This window comes from Oncorhynchus tshawytscha, linkage group LG11 (assembly GCF_018296145.1).
Source record: "Oncorhynchus tshawytscha isolate Ot180627B linkage group LG11, Otsh_v2.0, whole genome shotgun sequence".
NCBI classification, from domain to species: domain Eukaryota; kingdom Metazoa; phylum Chordata; class Actinopteri; order Salmoniformes; family Salmonidae; genus Oncorhynchus; species Oncorhynchus tshawytscha.
This window is the reverse complement of record NC_056439.1, coordinates 42,544,514-42,557,927: the sequence shown is the minus strand read 5'-3', so window position 1 is coordinate 42,557,927 and position 13,414 is coordinate 42,544,514. Positions and strand designations below refer to the sequence as shown.

General features: G+C 42.7%; 1 protein-coding gene across 1 annotated transcript in view; it reads right to left on the bottom strand.

Annotated features, from left to right (window-relative positions):
• Positions 1–13,414, bottom strand: part of LOC112262023 (lysophospholipid acyltransferase 2) — an 82,275-nt gene that overhangs the window by 27,446 nt on the left and 41,415 nt on the right. Inside the window, exon 2 of the mRNA XM_024437690.2 lies at positions 5,496–5,641. Within this exon, the coding sequence (XP_024293458.1) occupies positions 5,496–5,641 (146 nt within the window). The remainder of the gene's footprint in view (positions 1–5,495; positions 5,642–13,414) is intronic.

The following is a 13,414-nucleotide window of genomic DNA, read 5'->3' as shown; positions in this document are numbered from 1 at the left end:
GAGTACATTTAGACCTCCTTGTGGTGGTTATCACTATAATACACAGGCCTGTTCATATGATAGTGTTGGTTTCTCTGGTATTCTGTCAACATGTCAGCCAGGAGTGGTGCAGGACAAAGGAAGGCCCTAAGGGATGAATCTTGATAAAGTCCAACTCGGGATAAAGAACACTGATGTCTGATATCGCCCCATGATGAACACATGATAAGCACACAGCTAGGTGGTGTGTTCTGGAGGACAGGATTCCAAAAAGCCCTTTTTCTCCCCTCTATCTACAGACTGGTAGATGATCTGAGGGCAGATAACCAAGTGAAACAATGCCGTACTCAAGGACACGTCTACTTTGTTTCTGCCTCTAGGCTCCAACTAGCCTACAGCTATCCTCAGTCCCTTCTGCAACACTGGGGATGTACCTGACCGAAGCAACTCCAACTCTCCAGAAAGATATGGGGGGGAAAAAAGAGAGGATATAATGTGATGGACAAATATATCTACACAGTAGGGATGCACGATATACTGGTAAGCATATCGGAACCGGCCGATATTAGCTAAAAATGCCAACATCGACCCGATGTCTAGTTTAACACCGATATGCAAAACCGATGTCAAAGCTGACATGCGTACCTATATATAACGTAGGTAGATGACGTAATGACGCCATGTGAAATGTAACGCTACACGTGCAACACATCATTCCTAAACTAGCCCACAATGTTTGCTGTGTGGATCGAGCAGTCAACAAGTCAAGCAGTCATTTGAAAGAGTAAGACATTTTCAGCGAGACAACACAAAGGCGCCAAGATAATGGAATTCATTGCCCTTGACAATCAACCATTCTCTGCCATGGGTGATGTTGGCTTTCGCCAACTGGTCGAGCACCAGTGCACACTATCAAGTGTGCTATTTTTCAGATGTTGCAGCAGATGTGATACCCTCTGTCATGGCATTAAAACACCTGCTCAACAAAGCGAGTCAGTTGCATTCTCTTTACGGTGTCGCCACCATGCTCCATGCTATGTACAAGGACCGCTACTTCCATGCTATGTACAAGGACCGCTACTTGCATGCTATGTACAAGGACCGCTACTTGCATGCTATGTACAAGGACCGCTACTTCCATGCTATGTACAAGGACCGCTACTTCCATGCTATGTACAAGGACCGCTACTTCCATGCTATGTACAAGGACCGCTACTTCCATGCTATGTACAAGGACCGCTACTTCCATGCTATGTACAAGGACCGCTACTTCCATGCTATGTACAAGGACCGCTACTTCCATGCTATGTACAAGGACCGCTACTTCCATGCTATGTACAAGGACCGCTACTTCCATGCTATGTACAAGGACCGCTACTTCCATGCAGACAAGAAACAGGGTTTACGTGAAATGTTACATACAGAGCTGGACAAGATGGAAACGGACACAGTGACAGTGGGCACCGACGAAGAGAGCTGAAACTTCACTGCTTGACATGTGAAGAAATAATGGTTGAGAATGAAACTGAACAACGAAACAGCACAGCAAGTAAGTGAAAGAAATAGGTTTTGATGAAGTTTTCCTGGTAATGGGGACATATGTGAATGCCCCAAACAAATATTTTTAGTCTGTGTGTAACTTTAATTTAACTAAGCAAGTCCGAACAAAATCTTATTTACAATGACGGCCTACCCCGGCCAAACTCTGACAACGCTGAGCCAATTGTGCGCAGCCCTATGGGACTCCCAATCACGGCCAGATGTGATACAGCCTGGATTCGAACCAGGGACTGTAATGTCGCCTCTTGAACTGAGATGCAGTGCCTTAAACAACTGCGTCCATGTGTGTGTTAACTACTTAACAGTTATCGGTATCGTTTATTTTGGCAAGGAAAATATTGGTATTGGACAAAAATGTCATATCGGTGCATCACTAATCCACAGTACACAGCAGCATGACGGTGGACAAATATCCAAATACACTAAGCAAAAGACCCTGTCTTTCAAAGAAACACTGTATGCTGGTTCAATGACCCATAAACAATTAATGAACATGCACCTGTGGAACGGTCGTTAAGACACTAGGCAATTAAGGTCACAGTTATGAAAAGTTAGGACACTAAAGAGGCCTTTCTACCGACTCTGAAAAACACCAAAAGAAAGATGCCCACTGTATTGTAGGCCTGTTGTAAGGCAGGTTCTCACCAGCAACAACATCGCCTATGGGCACAAACCCACCGTCACAGGATCAGACAGGACTGGCAAAAAGTGCTCTTCACTGACGAGTCACGGTTTTGTCTCACCAGGGGAGATGGTCAGATTTGCGTTTATCGTCGAAGGAATGGGCATAACACCAAGGCCTGTACTCTGGAGTGGGATCGATTTGAAGGTGGAGGGTCCGTCAAGGTCTGGGGCAGTGTGTCACAGCATCATCGGACAGAGCTTGTTGTCATTGCAGGCAATCTCAACGCTGTGCGTTACATAGAAGACATCCTCCTATCTCATGTGGTACCCTTCCTGCAGGTTCATACTGACATGACAATGCCACCAGCCATACTGCTCGTTCTGTGCGTGATTTCCTGCAAGACCGGAATGTCAGTGTTCTGCCATGCCTGGCAAAGAGCCTGGATCTCAATCCTGTTGAGCATATCTGGGACCTGTTGGATCAGAGGGTGAGGGCTAGGGCCATGCACCCCAGAAATGTTTGGGAACTTGCAGGTGCCTTGGTGGAAGAGTGGGGTAACATGCTACAGCAAGAACTGGCAAATCTGGTGCAGTCCATGAGGAGGAGATGCACTGCAGTACTTAATGCAGCTGGTGGCCATACCAGACACGGACTGTTACTTTTGACCCCCCCCAACCCCCTTGGTTCAGGGACACATTATGCCATTTCTGTTAGTCACATGTCTGTGGAACTTGTTCAGTTTGTCTCAGATGTTGACTATTATCTTCATACAAATATTTACACCTTAAGTTTGCTGAAAATAAACGCAGTTTATTTATTTATTTGCTGAGTTTCTCTATAGTACACAGTAGTATGACGGTGAAAACGATCCAAATACAGTACCAGTCAAAAGTTGACACCTACTCATTCAAGTACATTGTATACTAATAGTGAAGACATCAAAACTATCATGTAGTGACCAAAAGAAAGTGATAAATCAAAATATATTTTACAGTTCAGATTCTTCAAAGTAGCCACCACTCTTGACATTCTCCCAACTAGCTTCACCTGGAATGCTTCTCAAACAGTATGCTGTGGTAGCCATGCTGGTTAAGTGTGCCTTGAATTCTAAATAAATCAGTGTCACCCACAAAGTATTCCTCTCACCATCACACCTCCTCCTCCATGCTTCACGGTGGGAACCACACATGGGGAGATCATCCGTTCACGTACAGTAGTCTGCATCTCAAAGAAATGCAGTTGGACCCAAACATCGACATTTTGGACTCATCAGACCAAAAGACAGATTTCCGCCGGTCTAATGTCCATCGCTCATGTTTCTTGGCCAAAGCAAGTTTCTTCTTATTATTGGTGTCCTTTTGTAGTGGTTTCTTTGCAGCAATTCTACCATGAAAGCCTGATTCACAAAGTCTCCTCTGAACAGTTGATGTTGAGATGCGTCTGTTACTTGAACTCTGAAGCATTTATTTGGGCTGTAATCTGAGGCTGCTAACTCTGAACTTATCCTCTGCAGCAGAGGTAACTCTGGGTCTTCCTTTCCTGTGGCAGTCCTCATGAGAGCCAGTTTCATCATAGCTCTTTATGGTTTTTGCGACTGCACTTGAAGAAACTTTCAAAGTCCTTGAAATTTTCCACATTGACTGACCATGTATTAAAAAGGAATGATGGACTGTCGTTTCTCGTTGCTTATTTGAGCTGTTCTTGCCATAATATGGACTTGGTGTTTTACCAAATAGGGCTGTCTTCTGTATACCCCCCTACTATTAAGGAAATAAATTCCATAAATTAATTTAAGACACACCTGCTAATTGAAATGCATTCCAGGAAGCCCGTTGAGAGAATGCCAATAGTGTGCAAAGCTGTCATCAAGGCAAATGGTGGCTATTTGAAGAATCTCAAATATATTTGGTTTAACCCTTCATGATTCCAAATGTGTTATTTCATAGTTGAGTCTTCACTATTATTCTTAAATGTAGAAAATAGTAAAAATAAAGAAAAACCCTAGACTGACTAGGTGGGACTGTATATCTACAGTACACAACAGTATGATGGACTTGGTAAGTCCCCTAGGGCGTTGTGTGTCCTCACAGTCTGAAGTATAGCAGAGGAATGGAGTTAGTGTGCGTGCGTCATTCAGAGTCAATATGTCAGAAAGAATTGAGTGGTAGCAGGACTGTGGGAAGAGAAGGAGTAAAAGTAAGTCAGTTCATGCCTTCTGGGAGTGCTAGAAAGTCCGGAAGCTATGGGCAGAGTTAGAATGCTGTCTGTTTTACAATGTATGTTTACTTCTAATCCGTCTATCTGCATATCTCAAGACATGGCATACGAGGGTGCAGTGAGATACCCAATGGGGTTGGAAAATATTATTTATTTTCGTCACTTATATTGAAGAAGCTATTACTTAAATACTAGAGGTCAAATGACACTCCAATGTTAAGAGAATGGAAAACTCTAATACTTTATCATTTAAATATTGGAATAAATCTGGCTACAGACAGAAACAACACAATGTGAAGTCATATGGGGGAAGAGTTTAACAAGCATTGGAAACAACATTGAGTGTGGATACTGTGGGAACATGTGGGTCTGAGCAGGTGGGATGTCATTCATGTTTGTTGAAATGTAAATGTTAAAGTTGTTTTTGTCAAAGTATGTTTTTGTTTATTGGAAAAAATATATAAATATATATAAAACCAAAAAGGAATGGCTTGTCAGTGATTGTCAAACTAAATGCAGTTTATGGTACTACTGTCCTCTATATTCTAAAGCTGTGAAGGTGCATTTCACAGATGACTAACAAGACATTAATTACACTAAAAGCAACAACACAAAATTTGATCTGACCACAACAGTATCACCTTACCATCAATATGATGTACCGATGGTGGCAGCACATGATCCAACATGCACAGAGCCGCTGCCATGGTGGAATGACGCAGTTAACGTTTCACACACACTTTGGGTTCTCTCTCGGTGTGCACAGGAAAATGCTAAGGGGCACACTGCCAAGGGACAGCAGGTTGTTTACAACAGGCCCAACGGCTTCCTAATTGGATATCAATTGCCTCTGCATCGACCAGTTTGCCTTGGCCCGTAAAGGATGGAGGGAGGGCGACAGAGGCAGGAGAGATGGGTGGAGGGAGGGAGAGACAGACGGACGACAAGGGTGAGCGGGAGGCTCAGAGACACAGGGGAAGAAAGGTGTGACGGAGAGAGAGGGAAGAGTGCGAGAAGCAGGAAGGGCTGAGGAAGGGAGAGATGGAGGGAACCAGGGACAAGAGAAAGAATTTCAGGAAGAGATGTGAAAAGATGTGACAGTAACAGCACTCACCAGCCGAAGCAGAAGAGAGCCAGGTAGAAGCCCAGTAGCGTGGCCACCACATGTCTGATGAAGGGACTGGTCTTACTGGGGTGGAGATACAGACGAAACCAGAAGGCTGTCAACAGGGCAAACAGCTGACACACCACAAAGTTCACCTGGGAGAGGAGACACACAAGGAAATAATCAAAACTTTAGTGAGTTTTGTACAACAAACAAAACAGCTTCTATTACCAGGTCAGACTAAGAACCATCACTAGCCGTGTACCAGGTGATGCACCTATATACACACACACACACACACACACACACACAGCTGCTGTCTCATGTCATACAGACTAGTTTTGTACAACCACTAGACACTCGTCTCACACAGAATATTTAAGTACTTTATTCCTGACATAGTTCATTCTGGTGCTCAAAAAGTATGTTTATTTATTTATTACTGCGAATGAGTGTCCTATAATTCTTAATTGTCATCAGGTGTTACCTTTAAATAACTATAACGAGGATATATTTATTTTAACTAGGCAAGTCCGTTAAGAACAAATTCATATTTACAATGACGACCTACTGGAGAACAGTGGGTTTAACTGCCTTGTTCAGGGGCAGAACGACAGATTTTTACCTTGTCAGCTCGGGGATTCGATCCAGCAACCTTTCGTTACTGGCCTAACGCTCGAACCACTAGGCTACCTGCCGCCCCAGTACAAGGAGTACCAGTACCGAGTCAATGTGCAGAGGTACAAGGTAGTTGAGGTAATATGTACATGTAGGTGGGGGTAAAAGTGACTAGGCAATCAGCATAGATACAGGGCAGCAGCAGAGTATGTGAAGGGTGTGAAGCATCAATATGCATGTGTTTTGTGTGTGTGAGCATATGTAGGAATGTCAGTGTAGTATGTGTGAGTAGAATCAAGTGAGTGAGCCAGTGCAAGAGCGAGTCAGAACAAATAAAAGGGGGGTCAATGAAAAGTCTGGGGGCCATTTGATCAACTGTTCAGCAGTCTTGTAGTTTTGGTGTGGAAGCTGTTAAGAAGCCTTTTGGGCCCAGACTTGGCGCTCCGGTACCGCTTTGTCATGAGGTAGCAGAGATCACAGTCTATGACTTGGGTGGCTGGAGTCTGACAACAAGCCTTCCTCTGACACCGCCTGGTATAGAGGTCCTGGATGGCAGGGAGCTTAGACCCAGTGATGTACTGGGCCATACGCACTACCTTCTGTAGTGCCTTGCAGTCGCATTCCAAGCAGTTGCCATACCAAGCGCGGTGACGCAGCCAGTCAAGATGCTCTCAATGGAGCAGCTGAATACATTTGGAAGAGGCCATGCAGTTGTGGGTGAACAGGGAGTACAGGAGGGGACTAAGCACGCATCACTGAGGGGGTCCCGTGTTCAAAGGTCAGCATGGCGGATGCGTTACCTACCCTCATCACCTTGGGGCAGCCCATCAGGAAGTACAGGATAGAGTTGCAGGTGTTCATTCTCCGTCTCCTTAGCTTAGTGATGAGCTTGCATGGCACTATGAGCTGTAGTCAATGAACAGCATTCTCACGTAAGGATTCCTTTTGTCCAGGTGGGAAAGGGCAGTGTGGAGTGCAACAGAGATTGCGTCACCTGTGGATCTGTTGGAGCGGGTCCAGGGTGTCTGGGTTGATGGTGTTCATGTGAGCCATCACCAGCCTTTCATGGCTACAGACAGGTTACATTGGCGTTCTTGGGCACAGGGACTATGGTGGTCTGCTTGAAACATGTAGGTATTACAGACTGGGTCAGGGAGAGGTTGTAAATGTCAGTGAAGACACTTGCCACATTTACATTAGGTAACTAGTTTTGTACAAAGAAATGTAACATACAAAACAGAACACTGATTGTATTGAAAAGTGCAACAGCAAACATGTATATACGGTAGGTGATTAAAAACCACCATTGTATTTAAAGGTGGAACTGCAAACATGTATATACGGTAGGTGATTAAAAACCACCATTGTATTTAAAAGTGCAACAGCAAACATGTATATACGGTAGGTGATTAAAAACCACCATTGTATTTAAAAGTGCAACAGCAAACATGTATATACGGTAGGTGATTAAAAACCACCATTGTATTTAAAGGTGGAACTGCAAACAGTTATCCATTACTGCAGTCATGTAAGAGATTATTATTATTAACTATGAAAGGCAACATGGATTATGAATTGATAATAAAATAAATGTATAGTCTCCTCTCACAACTAATCAATTTATTTTCTCTCTAACAAATCAACTTGCTTTTAGGGTAAGGGTTTAGGGGTAGGAACATCCCAAAAAGCCCAGATACCACTAACCCTCTTCCCGGATAGTGTCCGGGAGAGTGTCAATAATATGTAGGGTTGATTTGTAATCCATTCTTTTTCTGAGTGAGTAACATGGTTCCGAATTTGGTAAAAGCCATCTTTTCTTTGACAATGCAGTAAACGGTGTTACGTTTCATCTCTGGCTCCGTTAGCTCTGCCTGTTGACCGGCTTGGGCTGCCTGCCACCTGTTGCCTGTCAAATTTGGCTGCCTGGTGGTATAAATATTGATGTTGCTCCAACTCCGATGCATTTGATGTGCTTCTGGCTTAAGTTATGTTTTAGCAACGACTCGTGTTTTAGGTTGCAAGACCCAAATGAGTCTCCCTGCTGCTTTTACGCCACACTTTGGACATTGGGATGCTGGATGTGCGCCTCCTTTAGGCACTAGAATTGGCAAAAGCAACCCCTCTTGAAAGACGTAGATGTTTTTTTCTTTCTTTGAGGTGGTGGATCGGTAGCAGCCTCTCCGACATTGTCATCATCATCTTCTGGTTGATCATTTTTTGTTAAAGCTTGAATTCCAGTGCATTTCATTGTTGTTCTTGCTAGCTAGCTTGCTATAGAATGTCATTACTTAGCTCAGGAAACAAACAGGCGTCACAGTTCTGAGGGGAAGTTTTGGTGAAAAGGGATTGTGCCGTTGTGTTCCCCACACATGATTCATTTAATTAGCTACATTTAAACATTTCTAGCATTATGTTTGGTTTGTTAACCATTATCAGCTTGTGTTTGAGCAGTGAAAAGAAGTGTGTTGTGGCAAAATATCGTTACCCATTGAGTTTATTGGATAATTGTTTTGTTGCACGGTGCTCCCAAAATGAAAGTAGTGGAGGCCGCTGCACAGAGTAGATTTGTAAATTCTTCCAGTGTATATATGTATAGATTCCATTTTAATAACTGTTAATCAGATTCATCCTTGATTCCTTGTTTTTATTTTGACTAATCATTTGTTTGACATTTTAATGCATTGTTTAGGAGCTAGTAACATAAGCATTTTGCTGTGCCCGCTATAACATCTGCTAAACTGTGTATGCGACCAATTAACTTTTATTTGATTTACCATCCTAAATAAAATCATATTTTGTAACTGGAAGAGAGCAGTGCCTTTGTCGCTTCTGGAAAGAGACACTATTTACAGCACCGTGGCAGCTAGCACTACTACACAGGCGAATACACTGTTGATAGAACCCAAGCTCTTTGATAAGGCTGTTTTCATGATAACCTCGAGTGTAGGGACAGTATTTTGATGTTTGGATGAAAACGGGCCCAAATTTAATTTTAATTTGGTGCTCTGCAATTCAGCGGTGGTTGACGAAAATGATCCCGCTAACGGGATGGATGCATCAAGATGATAACTGGATAAAGCAGGCAGAGGACACCTTTTTGTTCTTTGTGGAAACAGTTTGGTTTCCTCCTGTTTATTCTATGTTAACAAAGCCTTACATAAAAGCTACCAACATCAATGATCAACTCAACTTAAGACTGGTGACGCCTTGTCACACACACACACACACACACAGAGTATACCCCATCTTATCAATTGTAGTAGGCATAAAATAAGAATTTGTTCTTAACTGACTTGCCTAGTAAAATAAAAAGGTTAAAAAAAAGATATATATATATATATATATAAAAATATATATTTCAGAAGCCGGCATGTTGCTAAAGTCAACAGTAGGACCTCAACTATTGGTACCACCCAGTCTATCGCCTTTGCCTTTCCGTGCATCATGGCACCCTGGAGACAGTGTGCACAGTAACTGTGGTCACACCCAGGGCTGGGGCGGTCATGACATTTTGGCAGCCGGTGATTGTCAAGCAAATAACTGCCGGTCTCAAGGTAATTGACCTTAGTTACCGTAAAACACATTAAGCATCTCCTGGCTTCCACGCAAAGCCTACAAGCCACTGATGCAGACCTTTAGAACATCTACGTTTTAAAAAGTCTAATAAATCCATGAAATATAGCCTACACCTTCAATAAATCAATTTGTAGACAGGTCTAAAGAAACATGATTTGAAGAAAATGTAGTCCATTTCAGAAGACCAGAATAGCATACTCCGAGTTGTCCTTATGTTAGGCCGTGATCTGGCTATGCCATATTGCTGTGGGCTACACTAGCTCATTTAGCAGACAGGATGTGCTTAGAATTCCATGGGATTATTTTATAGTATGAAGAATACAATTGAACATAGCGGAATAAAATCTCGAAACATTTGAGTGCACACATGCAGATATTCTGTGTTGAGCAGTTAAAAGAAACAGGTACTCCTATAGGCTTAATTTAGAGTCATTCATGTTGGGCTATATGTTTAATACATTCTAAGGCTGCATCTTGCAACTCTAATGAGGACTTGAAAAAGAATCGCATGAAAGGCATGAGTTTGGTTTTTTGTACAGGCTGTACACAGTTAATCAGTCTCTCATTAACAATTTTTAAAAGCACTTGATAATGCCTCGAATTTCCAGGCAGCATCCCTTTTGTGTGGCCGAAATACCCCCTAAAAAAAACATGTCTATTGCAGCCAGTGGCCGTTGTGACCTTGGGAATTATAATAATTATATTCATCCCTTCTCCCGGCTGCTTGATCCGGAGCACTTCTCACTCAAAATGGCTCTCCATCACGTGACCGGGTCTCTCACACAGGCTACAAGTGAAGACAGACATCTGGGACACAACTGTGCACATCTTTATCCAATTCCGAGGCGCATATTGTAGATATTGGAAGAGTAGGCCTAACAAAACAGCAAAAGCACTAGCATATGTCAATCTACTATCCACCATAATAAAAAAGTTTACCTATTCTATTGTGTGTGAGAAACAAATATTACCACACAGTCTGGGACAGTTGTGGGATGAGATAGATGCCAAATTAATACCACCACTAGCATCAAATAACCTTTTTTACTCAATGATGCTGACGCAACAGATCAGAACGTTTAGCTTAATATATGTTGCTAAACTATTAGGCTATTTCTTCACATTATAAGCACATTAGTGGGAAAATACCATTCAAGTGACCGCAAATGCCATCATACATGTAATGCTTTTATTATAAAAAGGTGCATTTTTAATGTAAAAATTATTTCCCAAACTTTAAACTCATGTGCTTTTTATGTATGCCAGTTAGGCTCTACACCTGTTGTAAAGCAGATTAATGTGCTTAATTTTAAGACGTTATTTGGCCACTTTAGTTGTGATACATACCTTATCAAAACATATAGGCCTATGGGCTAGGCTACATGAAGTGTCGACTATGATTTGAAAAAATCACGCATTTCTCGCCTTCGCTGGGCATCACTCAAGTGATAATGCTAATCGTGTCACCCATCGGACTATTCTTGATTTAATCCTGTGAATTTTAATTTATTTACAATTATCATACACCTGTCTCGATACAGGGGCAGCGGGAAAAATACATGTCATCAACGCACTTAAATAGGAGGATTTTTTCATGATAAATAAATATAGTAGGCCTAGCCTATAAAAAAACGATGGGATCCTCTTTTTAATAGAGGCCATCACTGTTTTCTCACACAAGTGCATGTGGAATTTGACTGCCGGTGTGGCGGTAATATGGTAACCATAGCAGCCCTAGTCACACATCTAATCTACAATGACAAATACTAGTTGTATTGCGAGTACCACACCCTTTCTATTCCTAATGGTATTTCACTGTACCATTCTCCCTCCCTCCCACATACAGTAGAGTATACCAAAGGGCCGCTATAGTGGAGTACAATCACTCAGAGAAAAATCCACTAGGACTCTGACTAAGCTATTTAAGCTAATGTGGTGGGTGGGGACTGTATGTGCGCGTGTTTGTGAATGCATGCGTTTATCTTTGCCTCATCCATTGGTTCCTCTCATCCTCCACAGTGGTCCCATAGTGAATCACATTCATTACGGGAGCAGATTAACACGCGCCTCCATTTGGAAGGCAAGGCCCAAATTACATTTGGAACGCTTTTCAGATTGACTTCAGCTCAGATCCGCACTTTCCCCATCACCACCTGCTCCCAGGAGCCTGAGCCACTAGATTTGATTGTTTGTTCCCCCCTCTAAGTACTGTGCTTCAGTGTGCACAGAGCTCAGGGAGGATTCTGAAGCAAGACGGAGAGAAAAATCGACTGGAAGTGATAGAGCATCTCCTAGTTCTCTTTTACTAGTACTACTGTAGCCCAGTCCCTAGACTCTGTGGCCGGCCGGGCCAGCCAATCCTCCCTAGACTCCGTGGCCGGCCAGTGTGTCTGAGCTCTAGGGCAAAGAAGCTTTTTCCTCGGCACTACCCAGAATGACTGTGGCTGGAGGAGTTGGGTGAGAATAACATTGGAAGTCAAATCAAATTTTATTTGTCACATGCGCAGAATACAACAGGTGTAGACCTTACAGTGAAATGCTGACTTACAAGTCTAACTGCATTGTTGGTTAAGATAATAGGTTAAAAAATATAATAAATCTAACAAAATTGTGGAAAAAATGTAAGAGTTAAGAATAACAAATAATTAAAGACAGCAGTAAATAACAATAGTGGGGCTCTATACAGGGGGTACCAGGTCAATGTGCGGGGGCACCAGTGTCGAGGTCATATGTACATGTAGGTAGAGTTATTAAAGTTACTCTGCATAGATAAGTCCTCATTCCTTTAGGATTGATGAGTACGGTAAAATATGTCTGAAGCTGTGAAGACAGGGTGTGTGTCTCAGGGTTTCCATCAGTCCCCCAAAAATAAAAAGACTATAAATACAACAGAACCAATCTATAGGGTAATTTGCATAATTTAGTGGCATTAAATTAGAGTGTGCATTTTTGTTAGTCGTCATGCGTATCTTATTTATCCAACAACTATTCCACGCACACAGAACCTATTTAGAGCGGGATTTCTTCCGCAGCAGGCCAGGTACTTCTATGCATGCTCAGGCAGTGATGACAACAGCTGACCTCTCGGCAAAGAAAGTGAGGTCCCTGATCTGAGAGAACACAACGCAGTTCACTAAAACAAGTCGCTCACAACCACTTTAGTCTCTCAGGCCGTTAATACACGCCCTCTCAAACATCACAGACAGAGTGTGTTCCTTAAATCAGGGCCCTCATTGGGGACCCATCTGGCAGATGAAGGGGTGGAGACTGGTTAAAGAAAGTTTTTAAGCCATGAATTGTGTTTATGTGCCATTCAGAGGGTGAACGGGCAAGACAAAAGATTTAAGTGCCTTTGAACGGGGTATGGTAGAACAGCAACACTGCTGGGTTTCACAAGTTTCCCGTGTATTTCAAGAATGGACCACCACCCCAAGGATATCCAGCCAACTTGACACAATTGTGGGAAGCATTGGAGTCAACATGGGCATGCATTCTGGAAGGGAAGGTGTTCCTAATGTTTTGTACACTCAATGTATATATATCTCAATGTATGTATGTATTCACAGACAACACAAAGATTCCTTGATGCCCTTCCAGACTCCCTCTGCCTACCCAAGGACACCAGAGGACAAAAATCAGTTAACCACCTAACTGAGGATCTCAATTTAACCTTGCGCAATACCCTAGATGCAGTTGCACCCCTAAAAACTAAAAAAAATTCTCATAAGAAACTA